At 34.4% G+C, this 27698-nt stretch overlaps 1 protein-coding gene across 1 annotated transcript; it reads right to left on the bottom strand.

Moving 5' to 3' along the window:
- Nucleotides 1-27102, bottom strand: LOC100372341 (DIS3-like exonuclease 2). Its single transcript, XM_085490449.1, has 20 exons — nt 26895-27102; nt 20457-20640; nt 18581-19144; nt 18111-18230; nt 17134-17235; nt 16504-16854; nt 15916-16082; nt 15284-15383; nt 13339-13492; nt 12015-12127; nt 11256-11363; nt 10766-10942; nt 10238-10374; nt 9534-9717; nt 7679-7765; nt 7013-7160; nt 5814-5944; nt 5095-5199; nt 4539-4706; nt 1-3405 (listed from the first exon to the last, which is right to left on the bottom strand). Exons 2-20 carry the CDS (start codon nt 20616-20618, stop codon nt 3370-3372), a joined length of 3114 nt encoding a protein of 1037 aa, XP_085346575.1. The 5' UTR covers nt 20619-20640; nt 26895-27102; the 3' UTR covers nt 1-3369.
- Nucleotides 27103-27698: the final 596 nt, after the last annotated feature.

Here is a 27698-nt window from a genome sequence, read left to right on the forward strand (position 1 = left end):
TTTTTGTTTGAAGAATTTTTTTTTATTAAACTTAAAATTGAGATTCAGATACAGACAAGGTTAAAATCAGACAGCAGCAAAATACAATATTTAAAAAACAAGTCTTATTTCAGTAACATGAAAACAGACCATGATCTTATGGATATAATATAAACAGCGGAAATTCATGTTAAAAGATCCAGTCCATTAAAAACAGTGAAATCAACCTCACAAAATTAGCAGCAGCAGGAGTTTCAGTAAATAATCAGCCAGTAAACATAGTGAAACTAATCAAGCATTGCCATTTTAGAATTCTACATATTGTGATATCGTACAGATCAGCACCATTCAAGCAGAATTAACTCAGATTAAAACATAGTGAAATCATTGAAGCCTTGCTAACAGTCTTGTACTTTTAAAAATTGTTAAATCCTATTACATTCAAAATGTCCATTCAGTGACATGTACATACACACACAAAAAGTACTTTAATAATATAAACAGGTTTTGAGCATTGCCATGTTACCGAGTAGGCATCAGAGAGACATCTGTTGATTGTACGATTATTTACTTAATCTATTTTTCACAGAAAACTATAAATGATTTTTATTTGCTGGAATTTTCTCGAAGCATACAAGGAATGAGGCAACAGTTAAAATAATAATACAAAATAAGATGCATATATAATAAAAACCATTACAACTTATATTAAAAATATATTTACCGGTAAAATGAAAACAGAATCAATCAACCAATGCATAGCAATGTTTGTAGTACCATTATAATAACATTATTATTATATTATCTTCCCCATCTAACCGCTTGGTTTAGAAAGCCCAGAACTGAGCAAAATGGAGAAAATTATTGGAACTTTCTCGTTATGAACGAAAACACATGCCATCTTCAATGAAAAAACCATGTAAGTGTTCCATATGTTAGGATGCACATAAATAACGCTGCACGCAATTACTACGGCAATACGATAACAGATGTATAATAATACAGCATCAACTTACCAAGTTTAATTGAAATGTGGTTACCAGTACTTGAGATATCAGTGGGAAAGACGAATCATTATGCAAATTAGGTAATTGATATGCATGAATTTTTACCCCAAACTAATCAGGGATGTGCATTGTCCCAGAGCATTCATGTACATGTACAAAGTTTCAGCAAAATCCATTAAGTGCTTCTTTAGATATCTGTGAAACAGGTAATCATCCATGTAGCAATAAATTACTGCAAAAGCACAATATGCGATAACAGTGAAGATGATCAGAAATATGGCAACCTCTTTTCAAATATAGAAAAATTGACACTATCACGTACATGGTAACCTAGCAACAGGCAAACCTGGAACTTATCTATATATTACTCATTTACATGTCTGATAATTATTATTTTTTTCACTTTTTCTTAAATTTTCTAAAAAAGTTAATTATTAACCAAAGAGATGGTATTTAACATTGTCTATAGCACTATACATGAAAACATCACAATATATAAACATAATTTCCAGCTTTCTTCAAAGTAATTCAGATATTTTAGTATAAAAACAAATGTCTCATTGAAAAAAAAAAAGTGCTGCATTTAGATGTGAATAGATTCATAAAACATGCAAGATAACAGAAAATTTTAGCTGGCTTTAGTCCAAGTATTTTGTACAGGTGTCTGTCAAAAATTACTGATTCACTGAGACAAATATGAACTGCCTCATTGTGTGACTACTGTATTATATGAAAAGTAAAAAAAAAAACACCCTTTATAAATAGCTATCATGTTGCAAGCTCTGCTTTGTATGCAAATCAACTTAAATAGTTAGTTGGTGTCCATTGGAGGGAGAAGTCAACAGTACTGTTGCCTCCTGAGAATCTACATCTTCAAACACTGCAATCTTTGAAGTGCGTTTTTAAACTAGTATCATTCTGTTCTAATAGCTGAAACATATTCCTGTGAGTTTTCATTTGTCGAATGAACTGTTTGTCAAATACAGAATACATATATTTTAGAATAATTTTCTTTTTAAAATGTGGATGAAATGTTTTGCTTTTAATGTATTGTTTTTGATTTGATAACTTTGAACTAAACAGATTTTCTATTAGCTTCAGATCTTGATCAAAGTTAGGCACCCAGTTCGTAGGAGTGCTTATATTGATTTTCTGACATCTTGTTTTCTGTAAAGATTTTATTGGTAGGTTTGCAAATGTGTATCAGACTGTGCAATCTCTCCATGAGTTGGTTTTGAAACCAAGTATGGGATTCTGAGATACATTACCAAGGATATTATTACAAGATAAATCATTTGCTTCATTGAACACATACAACAATGCATATTTCCACTGAGATCAGTGACCTTTGATGTGTATCACCCAAGTAGAAACAGTCAAAATATTTTATCAGATTTTCTCAATTTTTGCATGATATTTTCATACAGGACATCTGTTGTTCATACTCAGGGAAGACTTAATACTTATGAATAAGGTGACCAAGTTTGATAAATTTTGGAATAGAATTAGTAAAGTTATTATGCACACAATAACAATTATTAACAACGACAACGCCGGACAAAATACACAATTATAGACATTTGAATTACAAACTGTAAGATAAATCAGGCCTTCAAAAACATTTAAAAATCATTTCATTACCATACTGACTGCTAAAATTGGATAGTAAAGAATCGTTGATAACTTTTTTATAAAAAAAAAAACTCCAGACAATACAGTTGAGAATTGATTTAATTAATATTCAAAATGGCGGCATATTATATCACTTCTTCATAGAGCTGATTGATACAAATGACATCATTGGAAATTATCGAAAAACCGAATACAGTCCATGACGCCACACGTATCAACCTTCTCTATGAATACCCTGGGTATGTAATATCAGGTGCACAACTGTGAACAATATGTATCCTGTCACAGGAGAAAACAAAATACACCAACACTATGTTATAAAATTATCAATCATTTTCCTTATAACATAGGTAAAATTATTTTCTGTTTTTAAATATTTTTCAGAAAAATGAACTTTTTCATACAGTTATAAATACAATATCACTTTTTATGTAAATGAAGTTGTACCTTGCCCATCCCATGAGGGCATACTTCGTGTAAAAAGTAACACTCTTATTATGAGAGATTCAAATAGTATACATACATTAAATTTAGGTTAGCCAGTTAAAAATGTAAAAAAGCACTCATTTCACAGAATTTCTGTAAAATAAAATACAAATACAGCCGAGCATGTTTATAAAAACAAAATTTAAATTGATTTGAATGTATTAAAAAACAGATTAATCAATAAAATATGCATAAAGTTTAAAACCCAAGATTCGATATATACAAGTCTTCGCTATAAAATGATGTGCGTTCATCAGTTATTAAATTATAATTCTACACATTCCGGCCGCTTGATGAATGCCTGTAAAACATAATGTGTATATTATTATTTACCGTTCGCTAATAATGATTCTGATCAATGATTGCCATGTTTCTGAGTTTACAATTCATTAAGTGCTATACAGAGTGGTTTGTGTCACACTAATTCATAAGAAGATAAATGAACTTCAACACTTTCATATCCAATAGACTTCAAAAGTCATTTTGGGCGATTTAGGACCTGTTAATGACACTCAAAAATAGACTATATTTGTTTGACTTACATGTAGCGCGCAGGGTACTCAGCTCACTCAGTTTTGTAGGGGGTGTGTGCTTAGTCAAGCACCCCCCTCAAAAAATTGACCTAAAGACAATTGTCATTTAGCATTTGCCAGATTAGGGGGAATAATACGTTTTTTTTTCGGTGGAATCAAATTGCGAAATGAGTTGAAAAATCATTGATTTCCACAACACATTTACAATGACGAGACAGAAATGATCAAAAAAATATGCACATTTTATTACAGTATTAGTTATGTATATACCATCAAAATTGACGGTATATAATTATTAGGGTCTGTGGGAAAACAGTTGATGTTAAGAGAGTCATCATTATCTTCAATGAATGTTTTAAATTTGAAAGCAAACTCTTGCGACGAAACAATTTCCATCACGTTGCTATCTCGCACGATTTGACCTTTAACATTGTCCTTTGACCTGATAGGTGACCTGATCTGATTAACCAATCAAAATACAGGGTTAAACCGATGCAATTCTCCAGGAATTGATTTTGGCAAAAAACGATAACTTTTGAAAGATAACTGAATATTGAATGAAGTACATGTATTTACTGCCTTTCACAGTTGTTAACAGGTCATTGTCAAGGCGTAGTTTACGCATGATTACAATGGTCTATGGATTTGCACAATATTGTCTGCGGTTGATATCCACACTGTGTTATATAAATTTGATTACCGGTATTCGGAAAAGTCAAACAATGCTCAAAGACCAGGTTTGCCGAGACAGTCAAACTTTGAGCATTTTGGAAGAGATGGAAGATGGAAATGTAACCCAGTAAACCATTATTGCCTTCAATGTATACTTTGCAGTATTCACGTACTAACCGGATCATGAAATTGATTAAAACTATAAAGCCATATGAGATCTCAGACTTACAGAATATTTCAGGACTTGTTCATCAGCTTTGAGCGTGACTTCCACCGTTGTAAATATCTCCAATACCTGCTTGGTTTCGTTGGGATGTTCCTCGGTTTTCTTCCAGATCATTGTCAGTGACGGTTTATGCATACTCTTATCATAGGTGTGTGCCTTCAAAGGCAGTGCCTGGGGTGAACAGTAAGAAACCAAAATTTAGGAAAAAATATTTTAAAAACATGGCAAACTTCATTTAAGGCAGTTTGAGCCCATTTCAAAATCTGCATTACTGAATTACTCAAGTTACTGCACATGTATGCAATGTATTATGATAATATACAATGGGAGGTTATTTCCCATATTATTTAAATAAAATAATTTTTTTGAAATGTTTATATTTTGGACTCTTGTATCTCGAAAAAATGTCTGGTGACCCCAATCTTTCTTCAATTTCTGTATTTTAATTACATGAGCCTATAATAATAAAAATATTATCACAAACTTTATTGGCAAAATATGATGAACATAACACATGTATGTGTTCTGACTGTTTTGTTACAGTTTGGAAAACACTCACATTACAATAGACCCTTTTGATGACACCAAACTTGAGAATCAATACATCAACAGACTGGTCCAAGACGGCCATCACCATCCCTTTCTCATCTATAGGACCACATTCCTAGGAAAGCAAATAAAGACTAGTTTCACTCCTGGCTACAAACTTGAATCTTTTATACATCGAGCGAGATCAATCAGCATGATCGGGATTCAAATCCGATCCAATCCAAGATGATCAATACATTTTTAAGCTGTTACAACTATTTGTGTTTTCTGTTTGGTCTTGGCTCATGTTTTATTATAGGTTTAACATTGGAATAAAAATGAACGTCAATCTAAAAAGTATATCAAAAACGAAATTAACCAGAAAATATCTAGAACAAAATTTGTCAAAAAATATCTAGACTGAAAATTTGTCAGAAAATATCTAGCCTGAAAATTAGTCAGAAAATATCTAGAACAAAAAGAATAGTGAATACAATTTTTCTATGTTTTTAGGGGTGTACAATGATGGGTTTGCAGTGGACAGGCAGGATTTTGCATGTGAAATATATTCTACCACCCATATGTATTGGCAAACAGTACACTATATATGTGTGTGTGTGTGTGCAATATAATGACCAATCTTTTCAAAAAATAAAACTGTATAGATATTAAAATCTGAAGCACCAAATAGTATATATTGATCCATAATGTAAGTGAATGTACAATAAACAAAATTAGACCCAGTCTTACCTTAATAAAGACAGAAAAGAACAGCTCTCCGCTGAGTTCTTGTACTCGTTTAGATGCAGTCTTTCTATCATTGCAGCGTTCTGATTGCTTTTGTATTTCCGTTTTGTCACTCTTCACTTCGGGTCCACAATCTGAATATTTGGATAAAAATGTGTTATTTCCATGTTATTTCAAGTATGACACCTACTCACATCCCCACTGATTTTAAATCAATTAAGTTTTTCTTTTGTTATCAAGATTCCATGTCTGTATCACTGTTGTATTGTTAGTACTGTATAATCTGTATTAGAAACCGCTACTTCTATTAAAATGGTACAATATGCAACAGAGGGGATGTGGCTTCTATCTACTACACATACAAGAAATGATGAATTTTTGGTTTTCAATTACAGATTTTATGGTACTTATAGACTGTCGACAGTTCTCAGGCCTACTGAGAAGTCACTTATTTTCAAACGCCATAGATGTGTTAACGAAGGCTTTTCAAGCGAGGACCGTAAGGCCCAAGAGACTGCTATTGCAAGTAAACGCCCTCATGCAGCATTACATGGAAATTTCCCGGTTCCTGTTGAGACTTGTCACTCAAACTACTACTACTTCCTGTTTATTGGTGGCCTGTTTCACTCATGATTGGTTGATCGATGTATGACCAAGTTTGAGTGATAAGTCTCAGCAAGAACATCACTTGGCAATTTCCACGTAATGAGGGATTACATGCTATAACAGTCTCTCGGGCCTTACGGCCCTCCCTTGAAAAATGCCTTCGGCATTTGAAAATAAGTGACTCTTTATTAGGCCCGAGAACTGTCGACAGTCTACGGTACTTGTACAAAAGTGAAAAATACAGTATTATATTTCAGACAATCATGTCTATTTAACTTATGAAAAATAGAAGCCAGAGAGTTTAAGAGCCTGTTTTCAAACTGGCACAAGTATCAGTTGCAAGCACAATCAGTAACGTAGCAATCAGGGAACATTCTCACTCAAAACTCACCTAATGTTACATTACTGTATTTGTGAATTATACCGTACATGTCAGAATTTGATTGACTTTGTCATTCAGCGACTACGCAATTATTTGACAAGATATTCTAAAACTATGGAACACTGTTTTGAACACTTCTTCAGATGCTCCAAAAACAAAAATTTAAGTGACCTTATTTTGGGAAATGCAGCGAACATTGAGCTTGCGATCTTACCAAGACACTGAGCTAAGAGTCTATGTACAACGACATCAGCATATCTTCTGATAGGTGAGGTGAAGTGGGTATAGAACGGCACATTTAGAGCATAGTGTCGGTAATCATTTTCATCGGCTATAAAACCAGTACAAAAATATTTTGCCATCTGAAAAATAGAAATTGGCAGATATTGAAATGATTGTGTAAAATTTTAAAAGTAAAAATGAAGAAGCTTGTCAGATATTCTATTTGTGTGTATATACTTGTATTTAAAAACTTTGCTGTATCATCGTAATAACTCTGTATTTTTGTTTTCTCAGTGTCATCTGTGCTTACTTGAGAAACATACATTTCGCCATCTTTTATTTTTATTTTCTTTATTGGCATGTTATCAAACTATCAATACGGATACAAGTTTAATAAAACAATTATTACACAGTATAAACCTGCATTTTTCCTATATTTGGAAATTCTGTCCAATTGGTTAAAAATCAACAAAGCAAAAATTAGCCACAAAAAAATACATACAAATTTGTAAAATATTTCACCAACAGAATTTTAGGTTATGTAATCAAATGTTCTGTTGTTTTTTATGACCAAACGAAATGAAGTTAGGTGACTATATATGGAATACAACTTTAGTCATAGTAGCCATATACATATGAACACAATGTATCCACTTACTTGCATGGGTTTGGAACATAGCTGAACCAATATTTGACTTCTAGATTTAGAGTAATCGTCATCAGCATAATATTTCTTTAGAGAAGACTGTAGAGAAATACAGAGAAAAATATGTATCAATACTTTTCTCAGGTGTTTAACTAAGAAAGGTTTCATTGTATACAAAAACTCTGTGAACTGAACACTTGTTTTAGTCCCTTTGGATGTTCAGCTTAGACAGGTTACATTGTATACAAAACCTCTGTGAACTGAACACTTTTTTCAGTCTATTTGGGTGTTCAGCTTAGGCAGGTTTCATTGTATACAAAACCTCTGTGAACTGAACACTTTTTTCAGTCCCTTTGGATGTTCAGCTTAGACAGGTTACATTGTATACAAAACCTCTGTGAACTGAACACTTTTTAGTCAATTTGGGTGTTCAGCTTAGACAGGTTTCATTGTATACAAAACCTCTGTGAACTGAACACTTTTTCAGTCTATTTGGGTGTTCAGCTTAGGCAGGTTTCATTGTATACAAAACCTCTGTGAACTGAACACTTTTTTCAGTCCCTTTTGGTGTTCAGCTTAGACAGGTTACATTGTATACAAAACCTCTGTGAACTGAACACTTTTTTCAGTCCCTTTGGGTGTTCAGCTTAGACAGGTTACATTGTATACAAAACCTCTGTGAACTGAACCCTTTTTTCAGTCCCTTTGGGTGTTCAGCTTAGACAGGTTACATTGTATACAAAACCTCTGTGAACTGAACACTTTTTTCAGTCTATTTGGGTGTTCAGCTTAGACAGGTTACATTGTAAACAAAACCTCTGTGAACTGAACACTTTTTTCAGTCTATTTGGGTGTTCAGCTTAGACAGGTTACATTGTAAACAAAACCTCTGTGAACTGAACACTTTTTTCAGTCCTTTTGAGTGTTCAGCTTAGACAGTTGAGCATTTATACTGATTGACATGTGACATATGGTGTGGATATTGACTATCATTTATCATCACTAATACAAATCCCATCATGCATTGCTGTTCAAAGTTGGCTTGTATGCAGTGGTAACACGACTAGAATAGGAAACAACTCAAAAGTCTGGTGTACATCTCAGATTAATACATCTCACAAAACTTGATTTTGAAACATAGTCCCTTTTTGATCATCAAACAAATAAACTTGCATGTGATTCACCAACTTGATGACACCCTAAGATGCTGAAGTATTAATCACAATCAAATTTCCAGAACTGCAGTGATGCTTGGCAATTAATAATAACACTTCAAATGGGAATATTTTGTGATGACTGTAACTGTTGCATTACATTACCGTCAGAGGCCTCATACAAATTTTTACCCAATAAATACAACTTTAATATTATTGAAATTACCTGAAATGTGAACACTCACTCACGACGACCGCCGCCCTTTGATCTGTCAATATTATTTCTAGAAGGTTATACTGGTACAGTCAAATCTGTGTATAGTGACCGCCCAAAGGACTTCATCAAAATGATTTTTATAGATAGGTGGTCTTCATATGGAGGTTCAATTTTTTCAATGGATCACCAACTCTTACATTGAACTTAATATTTGGCCAGAATGTGATGAAAAGGTACTGTTGCAGCGAAAACCCATTTATTTGAGTTAAACTTGAGAAAATTAAATATTATTCTACGAACGAACTACTAATAAAAGTGGAATCTTCAAAAATATTGCTGAAAAGGTGGTCACTATAAACATGTGGTCTTTATAGACATGTTGCTTATACATTATGCTTTGGGAATACCTAAAAGTGGTCACTATAGACAGGTGGTCTTCATATAGAGGTAGTCACTAACACAGGTTTGACTGTATAATGTTTAGGTCAAAGCTTACCTGAAGGTCACCTGCGGTGGCAGCATTAATATGCAAGCCCATACGTTTACATGTCACAACAACGTCATCAATCATCTTGGACTTTGGTGGTGGATGTCGTCTTAGTAAAGATTTGGTGGGGAATGACTTGTAAATCCTGTGTGCTACCGCCATGTTAGCAAGTAACATGAACTCTTCAACAAGCCTGCAAGAAAATACTATTGTTATACATCTGTTAGTGAATCACCATTCAGTATCTTACCTTATTGGGAAATGTTAGTTCCAAAAAAGGAATGAGGATGCAATGTTTCCAAGATGGCTGACAGAAGTATCTTACTATATTAGGAAATGCTATTTCCAAGATGGCTGACAGATGTAGCTTACCTTATTAAGAAATGCTGGTTCCAAAATGGCTAACAGATGTAGCTTACCTTATTAGGAAATGCTGGTTCCAAGATGGGTGACAGATGTAGCTTACCTTATTAGGAAATGCTGGTTCCAAATAATGAATAATGAATGATGCAATATTCCAATATGGTTGATAGATGTATCTCAACTTATTGAAAAAAAAGGCCAGATCCATTTAAGGAATGATGATCAATATTTCCAAGATGGCTGACAGATATATTTACCTTGTTCCAGCAAAAAAATAGGTCTGTGTATTTTTTTTTTATTTTTTTTTTTTTACAAAGTTTATAAACTTTTATTTGTGCTGTAACTCTCACCTGTTACTGTCCTTCTGTTCATAAACTGAACATCCATTGGGAAGACCAGATTCTCGGTTAATTGTAAATGCTAATTTAGGTTGATCGAGTCGTAGAGCACCATCATCAAAACGCTGCTTTCGTAAATTCATAGCAACCTAGTAATGAGTAGAGAATAAGGACTGTATAACATCCGTAAATGTTTTCTAATTTGTTACAAAGGTGTTCAAAATCCAAAATCAAAGTATTACAGGAGCTAGATAGTCACCAAACACAACAAACAAGTAAAGAGACCCCTGATAGGTTAGAAAGCAGGATGATAGGGATGGGTAGCCAATGGGAGGCAGTCATGTATTCATGCAGATTATGTAAACAAGTAAAGAGCCCCCTGATAGGTTAGAAAGCAGGATGATAGGGATGGGTAGCCAATGGGAGGCAGTCATGTATTCATGCAGATTATGTAAACAAGTAAGGAACCCACTGATAGGTTAGAAGGTAAGATGATAGAAACGGGTAGCCAGCAATAGGAGGAGGTCTTGTATTCTTTACCTTATGCAGATTAAGTACACCCTGTACAATATCCGATATATTATATCTTGGTATGATGTCTGGTAATTCGTCAGTGTTCCATATTCTGTCTGGTTCTTCAATGATTCCCTGTGCATGCTGGTAAGTCATCTTCACACATGAACTTATTACACTCCGTCCAATCCATTCATCCAAAATCTATAAAAAAAAAAAAAAATTATATATATATATACATTTAATGCAGGGTTCCTTGAAACTGTTGTTTGTTAGAGATACACTGCACACTTATACCATATATAATTCATGCAGGGTTCTTTGAAACTGTCGTTTCTCAGAGATACACTGCACACTTATATCATATACAATTAATACAGGTTCCCTTGAAACTATCGTTTCTTAGAGATACACTGCACACTTATATCATATACAATTAATACAGGGTCCCTTGAAACTGTACTTGTTAGAGATGCACTGTATACATGTACTTATACTACAAATAATACACACTTACCTTTCCTTCCTCACTTATTTTCCAGATGACACTGAATGTCAAGCGGTCTTCGGCAGGATTCAAACTACAGAGTTGTTCACACAGTAACCGTGGTAACATGGGAATAACCTAACAAATGTAACAGAATTCTCATAAAAGACCTTGAACTTGCTTGATAATCTTCTCCAAAACCGTCCGAGGTGTCCAATACGGTATTTGCTCTATTAGAAGCACATCTCCAATATAGGCGGCATGTCAGACAAAAAATTGCATTTCCGTGGTACAGGTATTATAAATATTCGTACTTCAAACTCATACTGACACATTTATGTTAATTTTTTAACCCCTCCACCTTTTAACTTTGACCACGAAAGCCAATATGAAATTATGTCTATTTTGTCCAAAATAATGCAAATGCAAAAAAATATGTGAACATTTTTTAAGGTAAAAATTATGACTTTCGATAGGTTAAAATGTTAGTTAGGCACGCACATACAGTAACCCATTCATCAAAATTCACTGATCATGTTTTAACACATAGTAGCCAATATGAATGGTATATTCAGGCGATGTGTTAATTAGCCAGACGTACCGTTAAAGTTCTAATAAAAAAAATGACCATGCCCATTTAGTGATTGCAATATGTACGTAATAGAAACCGCACCCCGAACTTGAGCTTTTGATCCCAATTTTTAAATTGATACATTGTAATATAAACCGCGGTTTATAATAGGACTTTAACGGTAGGTGTTCATGTGCATCAGTAAGATTAATAATTACCTTCTGTACTAAGTAGACACTGGTAGCTCTGAAAGATGCCACACTGTCAAGTTCAGTGCCTTCCTGCAGGAAATAACTGACATCAGCGATATGAACACCGATCTCATAGTTACCTGAAAGATGAAATATACATAGCAGTGTCATCAAAAGAACGCAAATATTCAAGACTCCTTCCATCAAATCATTCATCTAAACTCAGTAAGACTATGATGCATAATAATGATAATGCATAGCATATTGCATTGCCTAGTAAAATCACCAATTCATTCCAGAAACTTGTACCAGTATATCTAATTGAAAATAGAGATAATATAAATAAAATGAAAGAAATACCCCCTCCGGTAATCAAAAGTATTGCACGTCTTGTAAATAGATGCTTCACAACACAAAATAAATAATAGTTGTATAATTTTTCCTTTGATGTTATTAGTACATGTATTACTTTTTGGTATTTCTTACCTACATGTATATATGTAGTTTTTCTAGAGATGCAATAAAATGTTACTGTTACTATTCTGGTGATTGAGTGATCGTTTCACATGAGGCAATTTTTGCATCAATGCATCAATAAACATCAATAGATTGCATCAACAAGTTACCTAGGTGTAGAATATAATTTCTTCACCAAGAAGGGTCAGGGAACAACACCTAAATACAAGTCATTGTTAAAGTCCCCATTTGTAGACACCAGAAATATATATGACCTGATGGGTGATGTGTAAAATTTAAAACTTGATTGTTCAGGCTTGTAGAAGATATGGCTCTGTGAAATTGTATTTGTTTAAATGACCACTATGCAGACAACCATTTAGGATTTGATGGTAACAAAAATGTATGTGAAGTCTGATTTGATATGATATCTGATGTAAGTATGAAATTGGAAATTGATTGAATATACGGAACAGGAACTGAATTCTTTAAAACAAAATGGCCACCAGTCAGCCATTTTGAACCCAATCTGTATCAAATCCCATTATGTTCAAAGTACGTACCAAGTTTAAACAAAATTTGTCCATGTACGACTGAGGTCTGGTTCCGGATTGATGAAAATGTGTGATTATATAATGCATTTTTAGCCTTAAGAATAACTGCCGTTTGGCCATCTTGAATCAGATCATAAAACAAATGCATGTACAAATGTATTAAAAAATGTCTGAGTGATGTAAGTGTAAAGTTTGAACTTGATCGGCCAAAGCATGTGCAAGATATGGCTGGATATAGATAGACTGGTGCACACACACACACACACGCACGCACGCACGCACGCACGCACGCACACACGCACGGAGTTCAATCGATTCGTTATGTACAATTTAGTACATACCATCACCAAGCGGTTTGCAGTGTAAAGCATCGTCTAAATCGCGGGCTGTCGCTGGATCAATCGTAAAAATGCACTCTTGCCTCAAATCGCGTCGTAATTCTATCTCGCTGCTTGGGATTTTCCATGGAAGATTCTTCGGAAGACAGTCCAAAGCCTGTAGATTTGATAAATATTGCGTTTGTAGAGTGTTAAAAAAGAATATGGGATTTAATGAAAGGGTAATGGTTGTCAAACAATGCAAGTAACAATATATTACCGTACTCGACCGCGTTAGCGCCCATGCTCGGGCAAGCGCCCACCCCCCACTTTTGCGCAATTTTTATATTTGGGGTCACATTCGGCAAAGCGCCCACCCCTTCAAAATGCAACTAATTTAAAACTTGGTCTTGCGTAACGAATCTTGGTAATCGTTTTTATATGATACAGCGTGGATATCGACCGTTGTGAACATGTTGTGAATGCGTAGAACGCGGTAACCATGCGTAAACTACGCGTCGACAATGACCTGTTAATACAAGTAAAATGCGGTAAATATTTCATGCCATATTCAGTTTACCTCTCAAAAATGGCGAGTTACTAGTTTTTTGGAAAAACTATGTCGTTTATTCGCTGAAATCAATTCCAACAGATCGTACTTCGACATCGATAATTCACTTCCGCATTGCGTTACCGGAAAGTCTTCGGGAATTTCCGAAGAATTGCGTCAGTACAACACAGCATTGTGATTGGTGAATAACCAACTTGACCCAATAGGTCAAAGGACGCCACTGCAGGTGAAATCTGCAAATGCATCATGGCGGAAAGTGATTTTCATCGAGAGTTTGCGTACGATCCAACACCTTCGTCAATGGAGATAATATGACAATTTTGACTTCGACTGTGTTTCAACAGACTCAAATGTTTTTAATTTCGTAAATTCTGGTGGTACGTAATTAATATTGTAATAAAATGTGCATATTTTTTGTGATCATTTCTGTTTCTTCATTGTGAAAATCAATGACGACTCAATTAATTTCGTAATTTGATTTCCCTCAAAGACGTAATCTGTTACTTGATAAATCAAATTTTTCATTTGCACTCTTTTTCGAGGGGGGTGCTCGGGTAAGCGCCCACCCCTAAAAAATCGTAATTTTCTGAGTTGAGGCCCCTGGGCGCTAACGCGGTCGAGTACGGTATGTGTACAAGTATACATTGTTAGAGACCCATATTGAACACAACACAGTGCAAGAACCATGCACCGCCTTTTAAGTACCCATTAGATATAAAGAAATATATCTGTATCAGTGGTGAGTAAAATATTTGTTAAACCAAAACTGACGAGAAAGAGTGTTTTAAACAGGCATACAAGTCTTCAAAATGGCAAACAATCAAAGGTTTTGCATCAAAGTGTTAATGACAATGTGTATTTTAAAGTCGGAGGTCATCACGCCACACATGCATGACATATGGGTCTCATATAAACAAAAATGGTGACTTTTTGCGTAGATCAAGTACGACCTGAAACATTACCAAGCTCTAACTAGGTTATTTTTTTAGTGCCCAGATCAAAACTTCATTAGAACAGTGCATTAGATTGTGGGAAAATCAATGTCTAACAACACAAATATTGCACATGCGCTGTGCCTTTTAAAGAAGTCATAAGGTGTTAAACGGCAGTGGTCATCGCGCCGAATCCTGTTCGATATGGGACTCAGCGACGTATACAATGCATGTAAAATACATTGTTTGTTTACATGAAATTCGAACACCGATCACCGCCCTTTAATGCAGAATTAGACAATTTTTAACGTTTGTAAACATAGCAAACAATGGCTAGATTATTCAAATTACACTTCCAGGATGCACTGGTGCAATCATCCTGTGATTTGCATTTTATATTTGCATTATTTCAGTCACAACTATTTCATTCTTCAATGCCAAATATAAAATTAATATGGAAACATACCTGGTCTGAAAACTCTGAGAAATCCACACCATTTTCAATCAGAAATCCTTCAGTCTCCGGCTCAATCTGACCAGCCTCACCTAGACTTCTCTGCAACATCCTATGAAAGAGAAACAACAAATGAACATCAGTTAATGTTACAATTTAATAAATATGCGGCTTGTATAGAAGTAATATGTGATCTTTACATTCACTGTTACTGTATTTGTGCTTATGCAAATGACAGAGGTGTTTCTGTGGTCAAAATAAATAATAATTTAATAATTAAGTATACAATAAATGCGATTTTTGGTTCATACATGTATGCACTTCTAGTGGAGATGTGCTTCTAATAGCACAAATATGGTACATGTATTATATGAGCTCTTTAATTTATTACAAGCCACAAGTCATTATAAAACAGAAAAGTTTTAAAAATTAAGTTCTCACAGACTGCATTGATATACATTGTAACTTAAAGAGGAAGCTGTCAATCTCTTGGATTACACCATGGAATTGCAAGACACTAGATGTACTGCCACGGTTGTGCATGCTTTCGATTCATCACTATGGAAACCTGATTTTTTCAGAAACAACTTGAATTCCCTTGAATTAATAACAAACATTTGTGAAGTATCAAAACAGCAACGTACCCAGTGGCAAATCCTGAATCCTCAGGCCAATCTGTGATTCTTGCTACGAACAAGACATTTGAAAAGTCACCAGGTCTTTGTATAAAACCATCCGGACACTGTGCTAAGGGTACTTTGATTCTTGGTAAGCGATGGTCTATTGGACAAAACAATGCATCTTGGGTATCCTAGTAAAAAAAAAAAAAAACTTATTTAACTTGGGATTCAAACCAGCAGCAATTGTTACCCTGCATGTCATGTGACTGAAATTGTCATGTGACTGTATTTTGATAAATGTTGTCATGATAAGGACCTGTTCATTTACAAAAATATTTTCCATCATAATTGAATAAATTATTATAAATCTATTCACCACTAGACTTTCTCACCCACAATTGTCTGCACTTTTTTCTTATATTTCTGGAAATGAACCTTAATTTGGAGTCAAAAAATGAAATTCAAGTCAATTTTCAGTTTTTACTCAAAGAGTTCGGTTATTTTTGTTTAAATCTTCTGAATTTGTGATGAAAAGAGGAAACTGGTGGTGAAAATGTTAATTAATTATTGCACAAGTGCAATCAGCAAAGTAAAAATGTAAAAAAAAAATACCTTCTCAGGAAGTGTCTTTAAATTCCCAGTTGCAGCCCGTGAATGTTTTTTCTCAATAATAAACACCACTTTAGCAGTTTTCTGTAAAAATTTATCTGGAATGTCAGCAGGCTTTAGTACATCTTTTGGTTTTTCTGTCTGCTGAGCAGCGTTGTCAAACAGTGACCTGACAACTGGCTCCAAGTTACCCACCGCATCCTTCTCATCAACAGCCATGTTTTTTGAATCCATTGTTGATTTACTCATGTCAGCTGATATGGCAGTGTTGTTAGAATTCAGGGTCAGTTTACTCATATCAGTTGATACACTGTCTTGAGTAGTTAAGTAGTTGTCGTATTCTTTCTGCTTCACCTGAAAACAATCATTTTGTTTAAATCTCAGACATGAATTTCATGACATGACTCATTCATTCTTTTTATTGCAAGTTTTTGGACCACATTGTAAATAATTATTTCTCAAAAGTTTTGAAAAACATGGAGAAAAAGGTAACAAAAATGATGTACAATCGAAACAAAACGCATAACATGAATAAGAAAAATAAATTATGCATGTTCAGGGCTCATCAACAAAATGAGTTACATTGCACCCTAATATGGACAATAGAACACTATAAGAAAAAGTAGACATTACCTTCCATTCAGACTTAGCTAGTAACTGCACAGCGACAATATCACCGGTTAAGGCTCTGTTACGGGCATGGATTCCATGAAGGTAAATGTCAGCTTTGTTTTCCTGGAATGAAGAGTTGGATAGCGTACAAGTAAATTAAAGCACAACAACTAAACAAAGCCACTAGCCATTGATTATTAATTATAATTGTTTACATACATCTCATCTCCAAGTTTGCACTTGCGTTCAATTCCTTGACCTTCGCTTCGACCCAGACAAAAAAATCTGATGTACAATCAATCATTTCCCAGAATACATTGGGCTTCTCTAGGCCACTCAAGGAAATTTAGATAATCAGATACATTTTTTATTGCTCTCATCTGAATTTTTCCTAGAGATAAAAACCTAATTTGCATAATATAGATAATTCAATATATCAAAATATGCTAGTAAGTTATGATGATGTCATAAACATAAGACAAAGGTTCTGTATTTGCTGGCAACTGATAATAATAAGTTCCAAAATAACAAGAAAACACTTTTTTTTAACTACATGTAGCATTCTCAGATTTCCAAGGGTAAACATGTAATATATCAGAAAAAAAACATATTTTTACTAGAGTTTATTGTCATAGATTTAATTTAATCATTCAGCAAAAACAATTACAACTGTAAAAACACATCTTTTTAGTTTCCATGTAATTTCACTAATTCAAGATGTTGATAATTTAGCAAAAGATTGTTGGCACACACTAAATTAAAATTCTATTAATTCATGAATTGAGTCAAATTTCCTAAAATCTCTTACATCTAATTCAACATGTTTTACAGTATAAATCTGTAAATATCAACTACTGTAAACGACTTGATTTTAGCTGGAAATAATTTTTGATGAAAAAGCATTCTTGGCTGTTTTGTATGTACTAGTAGTTTATTTTTACTGATTTTTGGTGAGTTGAATCTAAAATATAGGAAAAACATAAATTTTGACTACTTACTGGATTATCAATGTAAGCATCTTCAAAATTTCTTGGATTAATTCGTAATGATCCCTGAATTAATTCTCCTTTTTTAAGTCCAGCAGAGACCTCAGGAGTCGACATGTAGGGCTCAAAAGGCTGTAAAAGAACATGATAATGCGTTATTGAAATTATACAAAGCCATTCAATAGAACAATGGTTGTAGTTAGATTCTGCCAATTTGTGTGTTCGTTCAGAGTTATTCTGAGAGCTGCTTTCAGGGCCAAAATATTTCAGAGAAATCACCCGAAAAAAGCAAACAAGCAATACCAACGTTCAAGATACTTTAAATTAAACATTAATGGTACAATAGATAGATGTTTGGAAAAATATTTTAGTGGTTATGGTAAGATGCTATGAACAAGGATGAAACAAAATGGCAGATTTGATGACTTACTCAGAAACAAATGTCACATGACATGAAAACAACACATGATAAATTCACTCACCTTGGTCAGCTTCCTTGGAGTAGAGCTTCTATGATGTCTATTTCGGTGTTTTGAAGAGGATCCTTGTTGCTTTGAACCAGGTGTACCATCATAGTCACATTGCTGATAATTCGGTGTTCGAGGTGACCCTGGATGGTCTCTATCAGACCTGGGGCTATGATAACGACCACGTGGGGGTGTATGATTTCTAAAATCATTGGGGTATCTATGGTTACCAGGGTTATGTGGTGATCCCGAGTTGTTCCTACCCGAACGTCCATGGGGTGGAGTTTGATTTCGGAAATCATTGTAGCGTGTAGGTCGTGACCTTCTAGTATCGTATTCTCTAGGAGATGAGTTTACTCCACCAGATGAGGGCCTGAAATCTGAATTTGGCACCGTAATTTGAAAATTTTCCCTTCCATCTGGCAATGCATTTTTACCACTCGACTGTGGAGCAGAATGTCTCTTTGTCCTGCCAACAGCAACTTTGTCATGTACTGCACAACTGTCACTAGTGCTTACACCAGTTTGTTCGCTTTCTTCTCTATTTTGTCCACCACTTTTAGATCGCCTTTTATTCCTCTACAAATTATATTTGCAACCATTAGCATGAAACAGTAATATGTACATCAATTGCATATTAGCATGAAAAGGTAATATATATATCATTTGCATATCATTAGCATGAAACAGTAATATGCACATCAATTGCATATTAGCATGAAAAGGTAATATATATATCATTTGCATATTATTAGCATGAAACAGTAATATGTACATCAATTGCATATTAGCATGAAAAGGTAATATATATATCATTTGCATATCATTAGCATGAAACAGTAATATGCATATCAATTGCATATTAGCATGAAAAGGTAATATATATATCATTTGCATATCATTAGCATGAAACAGTAATATGCACATCAATTGCATATTAGCATGAAAAGGTAATATATATATCATTTGCATATTATTAGCATGAAACAGTAATATGTACATCAATTGCATATTAGCATGAAAAGGTAATATATATATCATTTGCATATCATTAGCATGAAACAGTAATATGCACATCAATTGCATATTAGCATGAAAAGGTAATATATATATATCATTTGCATATCATTAGCATGAAACAGTAATATGCACATCAATTGCATATTAGCATGAAACAGTAATATGTATGACATTTGCATATTATTAGCATGAAACAGTAATATACATATCATTTACATATCATTAGCATGAAACAGTAATATGTACTGGTATGTCATTTACATATTATTGGCATGAAACAGTAATATGCATTTTGTTTGTATTCATTGGATTTTCATTTCATTATTTTTTGGTAAAAAGTAAAATAAATTCACATAAACATTGTTTTACTGCCAAATTCATGAACATAAAACCCAATGAAATTGCTCAAATATCAAAAATATATAGTGAAAATAAATGGTTTTACAGTATCTGCAGTAAAAATGTAATTTCATTTAAATCAAAATGAAAGTGTTATTTTGTGTTAGTTGTAATCGTCATCTCACCCAACAATCTCAGAAATAATTTTTAAATTTCAATGATATGAGAAAATTATTTATTTTTTTTTCACTGGGCTTAAAAAAACTGAAAATGCCAGGCATCACGAATAATTTTATATTTAAGTTTTTTTTACAGTGACCATGTAAAATTGAAGCAATTTAAATAGATTTGTCATCTGGGCTGAAAAAACCCCCCTAGATGAAGAAATTTTGCTTTGTGATAATTTTGGAACGCCCCTAACACTTTTATTTTGGAAGGTTTCATTTTATAGCACAGCTTTAAGATATTCAGTGTTGAGAAAAGTCTGTCTAGATAATAAATTGAAATCTGAGTAATCATGAATTTCTCTTACATGTCTCTTTTTCTTTTTCTTTTGTGACGCATCTCCTTCTATGGCATCATCTTTTGGCTCAAGCGTCGTCACCTTGACTCCCTTCTCATTCTCAATTATCTCTTGTTCAATTATCACATCAGCATCTTCACTGTCCACGCATACAGCTGTATTGCTAGCCATCAACTCCGCTAAGTTTAGTTTTCTAAAAAGAAGAATAGTTTAAAGTCTGCACTCTTCAGATCATTCCTGGAATACCATGCCTTGTGAGCTGTCTGATCCACTACACTGGTCAATAAAAACAAACAAGGAATGCTAAAGATTGATCCTCATCACAGACCACATAAATTACAGAAATAGTATGAAAAGATTATTGAAAGTACTACCTTAAGTTTTATTTATCTTTGGACTGTTACTATTATTATGTTAAGTACTTGATGGTCTAAATATGCATGAAAAGCGGGAAATATCTGATGATTCACTTGGAATGATTGACACGATAGACACACCCATAAATGCCACTATGTGGTGCAATAAATGTAAATGTCTTTGTATTTTTCCCATGATTCATTGCGTGAAGATTACTGAAAACTGATATGGCGATGTTATCTACGTAAATGGACTAAAATATCACCACTTTTATTAACATACAAGTGAGGGTGCGAATTTGAAAGTATACATCTTTGTAGCACTATTCATGAAGTCTGTTGATGAAAGGACAGTTTTAAGATAGCAACATTCCTATAACCAATGGAATCTCTACATTGATAATCAGGATTTACACAACTTTTCTGAAGTGTATACCTCAAAAAAAAAATTTTTGGCCTGAGAAATGACATTGTGTAAACGGAGCATGTACATTTCTGAAATGAACATACACAAGCGTGACTTTGTATTTGCATTTACTGTCACTGTCACTGTCATATTGTTTCAATTACCAAAACAGCAACATTGCTAGCTATTAGTTTCTGACTGATTTGCTATGCACACCTGGAGATTGATACACGATTAGAACAAGTTAGGTCAATCCAACCTGAACAATTGACGTCAAACAAATAGTGAAGACACATTGAATATAACCAGAAGATCACAATGAGATTGCCTTTCAAATTATTTCATTCAATCATAGAACTATAAACCACAGGAAGAACAACCACTTCTTTTCCTTTAAACTATGATAGTTGCTGCGAGGTCGAATGTTTATTTTGACTGTTTACTTTGTCGCATTAAAAAATAAGCCAATTTACGCAAATGAACAGAGTCAATCAGACGACTTTGAGAGATCACGTGATCGAGTTGTTTTGGTTAGGCCAGACTTTTTTTATTCCATGTTTCTCGAGTTTTTATAAGAAATTTTTTTTGAGGAGGGCGGAAAAAAATAAAATTAATTCTTTTTTTCCATTAGATTTGTGTGATTCTCAAAGAATTGTAAGTGAGATCATTGATCGGAGAGAAGAAATTAAATAAAATTTTATTCCATGTATAACCTTGTTTCTCATCTGCGCAGGACTTCGGTACTCCAACGAAAATGCAACTTGGGTTTGTTATGTCGGCATGCAAAAAAAATTTTTTTTTCCGCAATTTACGCTGAAATAAAATTTTATTTTTATTTTATTTTCGGCCCCTGCTCATTCAGCAGGTTCGCGAAACAAGGGATAATAAAAGTCTGGCCTTATAGCATAAAAAAACAATGGCACCAAGACAAAAACACTGATAAATGAGCGACATTCAACGAGGGGAAAAAAACACATTGCCACTTCTGGCGATCGAAGGGAAACACGGAATAACAGGATATCTTGACAACAAACAGCATACCAAACCCCATGTTTCACAAACTTTCGCAACCTTATTTTTTCGAGGGTTGATAAAATCCAAAAAGTGGAAAACAACATTGAAAATGATGAAAACTCGCTAAATTTCGACCCGTTGCATAACTTCCGGTACACTGATGGTCACCCTGCAGACCGACTTGGTTGCGCATGCGTAGTGAACAAAATATTTTCCTGCGCAGATATGAAATATTTTTTTTTCAAGTTTTACGTTCGCAGCAAAGCGGTTGATACAGGTGTATATCGGCGGCAACTAACATGGAGTATGACTAATGTCATGGAAACATAAGCGAAAGCACTGTAAGATAAACTAAGACAAAGGTTTTTCTAATCCTCTTAGTTTTGTTGTTCTTCCTGTGGTTTATAGTTCCATGATTCAATCGTATAAATTTCTAAATAATAAATGACAAAGTTAATCTTTGAACAAAATGTATGTACTGACACAGTATGAAATGTCAAGACACAGTCAATGGTGTGTTTGATGCATGTCATATCGTTGGTAAATGCGCGCACCCTCTTAAAATGTGTTTGAACTTACCAGTTCTAATCATGTAACAATCTCGAGACGCACATAACAAACCAGTGAGCAATTTAGCTGGCAATATTGCTGTTTTGGTAGAACAATAGGCAGGACTCCAGAAGACGTACCTACACTTTATGCAATTTTTTTTAATTATACTAATTTATTCATGACGTAGCAGTTTCTGTGCTCATGAATATTCATTAATTTGTGGGTCAATACATTTTAAAAGGGGCGATATATTATTTTTGGGGGAAGAGTTAGAAAGGGGGATCAGTAATCATTAGGGGGTCAATACAAAAGAAGGGACCCATTTGGAGAGCAGCCATGCTCCTCGTGCCTGTTGTTGCACGTGACCTACAGCTGTCAACTGTGTTCGTTCTTCGTCGACTGGCTTCCATGTGAGGTAGTATTCTTGTGTTCTGTTTTTCTGACTTGAGTTTTTGAATTCGCTGTTTATGTTTTTAACGTCTTTCATGTCTTTTGTAGGAGTGTCCAATCCGTGATTCGAACATGCGATCTTTGAGTTGCCAGCGCACTGTCTTGTCCACTGTACCACGAGTGTCTTCACACAAGAGATAGGATTTAAGTCCTATTCATAGGAGCACTGTCTTCACTAGCATTCAAAAATCTAACTAAACATACTGGATTCAAACCAGCGATCGCTCACATTGCTGACATAGTACAAATCAACTGAGCTATGTGGGTAGTCATGCAAATTGAATAATTTGTTGTCATATTTAGCTTTATTGCCAAATAGTGTTTGCGAGAAAAAAATGGGCAGGCAAGGGAATTGAACCCAGCTACTCCTGATCACTATGTAGAGAACTAACCCACAAGACCACGATGGATTGACTGGTTGTGTTTGCATTTGATAAGAGTATATAGTGTGTATATATATAGAAATACAACATATTTCTATTATTGAGTTACAATTGTCCAAAAAATTGGCAATTTTGTGTTTTTACTTGTGTAAACTATATACATGCCATAACCCGTTAGTGTACATTTTGCCAATTGGGTGTTTGCCATTTGCGTTGCCCATACCTGACCCGACCCTAACCCTAATGCCAAGACACGTTCCTGTTAATAATTCCGTTGCCCATACCTGACTTGACCCTAAACCTAATGCCAAGACACGTTCCTGTTTATATTTGCTCAATAATGATACTCTGTTGTGCACTGTCTGCGGGTAAGTTGCATTGATGTCAACTGATTAAACAAGTCGCGTTTAAGTAATTTCCACTATTAACAAGTGGTTAAATTGTGACAATAAATGTGTGGACAAATATTTGAGATTAATTTTGGTGTAGACAACTCGTTTAATTATTTTACACCATTACAAGTTGTTAAATTGAGAGAATAAATTTCTCAACAAATATTTAATACTTAGTTTGGTGTAAACAACTCACGTTTGATTAATTCCCACAATTACAGGCTGTTAAATTAAAAGAATAAATGTGTGGACAAATATTTTAAACTTATTTTGGTGTAGACAGCTCTCGTTTGATTAATTCCCACAATTACAAGTTGTTAAATTGAGAGAATAAGTGTGCGGACAAATATTTTAGACTTTATTTTGGTGTAGACAGCTCTCGTTTGATTAATTCCCACAATTACAAGTTGTTAAATTGAGAGAATAAATGTGCGGACAAATATTTTAGACTTATTTTGGTGTAGACAGCTCTCGTTTAATTATTTTACACCATTACAAGTTGTTAAATTGAGAGAATAAATGTGCGGACAAATATTTTAGACTTATTTTGGTGTAGACAGCTCTCGTTTAATTATTTTACACCATTACAAGTTGTTAAATTGAGAGAATAAATGTGCGGACAAATATTTTAGACTTATTTTGGTGTAGACAGCTCTCGTTTAATTATTTTACACCATTACAAGTTGTTAAATTGAGAGAATAAATGTGCGGACAAATATTTTAGACTTATTTTGGTGTAGACAGCTCTCGTTTAATTATTTTACACCATTACAAGTTGTTAAATTGAGAGAATAAATGTGCGGACAAATATTTTAGACTTATTTTGGTGTAGACAGCTCTCGTTTAATTATTTTACACCATTACAAGTTGTTAAATTGAGAGAATAAATGTATGGACTAATATTTGAGTCTTATTTTGGTGTAAACAACACGCGTTTGATTAATTCCCACAAATACAAGTTGTTAAATTGAGAGATTAAATGTGTGGACAAATATTTTAGACTTATTTTGGTGTAGAAAAGTCGCATTTAATTTACTTCCACAAATTACAAATTGTTAAATTGAGAGAATAAATGTGTGGACAAATATTTGAGACTTATTTTGGTGTAGACAACTCTCATTTAATAATTTTACACCATTACAAGTTGTTAAATTGAGAGAATAAATGTAGGGACAAGCATTTGAAACTTATTTTGATGTAGACAACTCTCATTTGATTAATTCTAACAATTACAAGTTCTTAAATTGACAGAATGAATGTATGGACAAATATTGACCATTATATTTGTGAGTAAATACCTGTTGTTTAATTAATTTCCACCTCTACAAGGTTGTTAAATTGAGAGAATAAATGTGTGGATAAATATTTGATACTTATTTAGGTGTAAGAACTCATGTTTGACCAACTTCCACCATTGCAAGTTGTTAAAATAATGAAATAAATATACTGGTATCCTTGGATATTTAATTTAATTGTGAAACTTTCTAACAAAATGTTAACAGCTGGCTTCGAACCCTCAATCAACAATTCCGCAGACACAGTATAAATTCCACAACACCACAGAAGATATTCGTCTGTTGCCTGAATTGTTTTCGTAATATAGGGAACGTCATCGACACTTTAACAAAACTTACCTTGACTTGGGTCTTGTTTATCTCTTGTGACTGGAAACTGTTGAACAAATTGCTCGTCGTCCAGTTTAATACGTAAGTTATTTTATTATTTATTCATTCAGTTTTGTATGGTGGAGTTTTGTGAGGTTTATTATTTTTTCGCGACGTTCTTTGCTTACTTGTTTACGGTTTGAGAGATTTCAGTTTATTTGATTTACGTTTTTTACGGTAGCTCTGAGCGGGACTCGAACCCACTGTCTTTTCAAGCTAATTTTGTTTTTATTTGATGGCACGCTTGTGTACCACGCCACGACGTTGGTCGTTAAGTGGTGTTCATTTTTCTAACTACTCCAGTGTTCCGATGAGTTGAACGGAAAAGCCAAAACGATTGCTCGTTTCTGATTGCTTCGGTTCTGGTGAGTGTGTATCTCGTGTGATTCGAACCCATGTCGTTTGTATTGGGCGTTTTTTTATTTCCCATGTTGGCTACGCCGTAATATGCAACCACTTCCCCGTTTTATTGTGATTTTGAGAGTGTTTAATGATGTCTTCCTCGCCCGTCACGCCATGACCCACATTTCAACCACACGGCCATTTTGCAACAAGTACGTGACACTCGGCGTGACCCGACTGACTATATGATCGTTCTGTTCAACTGTTAAGCTAGGATTTATTACCGTTATTATCATTATATTGTCACATGATTTGTTTTACCTTATGTGTAATGTCTTAAGTATCTTTATTGTAATTTGTATATACCAATTCGTATATACCAAGGAAACGACCCCGATTGAAGGTCATGTATTTTGTGACGTCACCAATTCGTGTGTAGGTACGGCTTCTAGATCCGTGCCGAACAATATGGCGGTGACAGCAACAGCTATTCAGAGTTAGTGAGTGACACCACAGAATAACTGATCCTTACCAGAATATCGTATATTTATTCGATCCGTCCGGAGTTCTACAGCAAGTGTAACTTCATATGTCCCAAATCACACTGAATTATATTTTCAAATGCAAGCCAGAAATGACAGTGCTGGCAGTAGAATGAATACTGGTCTGATTCGACGTTTACTATTTTAGTATTGCGAGTCGGTACAGTCTTGCACAAGAATTTCATACTGCGCTCATATGAATGAGTCAGGTCGGTGTAGATTGCACAACTTGATTATTCTGGGAGTCCGCGCGACTCACTGAAAAGTATTAATATCACGCGTATAAATCCTGTGTCAATACGTTTTATGACGCGCACATGTCCCCATGCTTTTGTTTATCTCTTACCTGTAAATTCTTTGTTACCACCGCTGGATCAATATGTACTGAAGTCGCTCAAACTTGCAATGTATTGTTAAAAAGTGGGGTGTGTATTCTTTCAATTTTTCGATGAATCCGCTGTTTTGACATATGTGTGTTTGTTGGCTGTGTCTTTTCTCACACGTCTCTCGGTATGCCCGCGTTTGGCGTACTAGTACTTATGCGAACGCTCACAACTGACGTCACAACTACTAGACTGATTCGGGATTGTTTTGCTAAAACATTGGATTTTACAATCGAATGTAATAATATTTAGTAACATTAGTAATGTGTATTTTCCCACTCGCAATGTGCGCTTTCTACGTCTTTGATAATAATACTTTAGTTTTTATTTTACATGTAAGTGCGCCACCATATGTTGGAAAGTATGAAATAATCGTACACATTTTCCCCGAGTCTATACTATTTGCCACAACTATGGATACCACTGAATAGCGGTGAAAGCATAGTCGCCCTCTCGTGATGTGAGGATGCGTGTCCAACCTTATTAAAATCCGATTCTGGTTGCGACGCACATGTACTAGAAGTTGAAGAGTTAACCCGACTGGGCGTGTAGTCAACGGTAGTAAATGATTTCGCAACAATATCTCAAAATTGTGTCCGGGTACATATGATGGGTACTCGTGGTTGCCCGAATTATTGTAAAGTTTTGAAATTTGAAATACTGTTGATTTTTCATGAAATAATTTCAAAACTGATGGCCACTTATCATAAAAATGCTTATATAAACATGCCTAACTTAGGAGCTATATGTCCAGTCTGTCAGAATAT

The sequence above is a fragment of the Saccoglossus kowalevskii genome, chromosome 15, assembly GCF_978046115.1.
Source record: "Saccoglossus kowalevskii chromosome 15, keSacKowa6.1, whole genome shotgun sequence".
In the NCBI taxonomy this organism is placed as follows: Eukaryota; Metazoa; Hemichordata; class Enteropneusta; family Harrimaniidae; genus Saccoglossus; species Saccoglossus kowalevskii.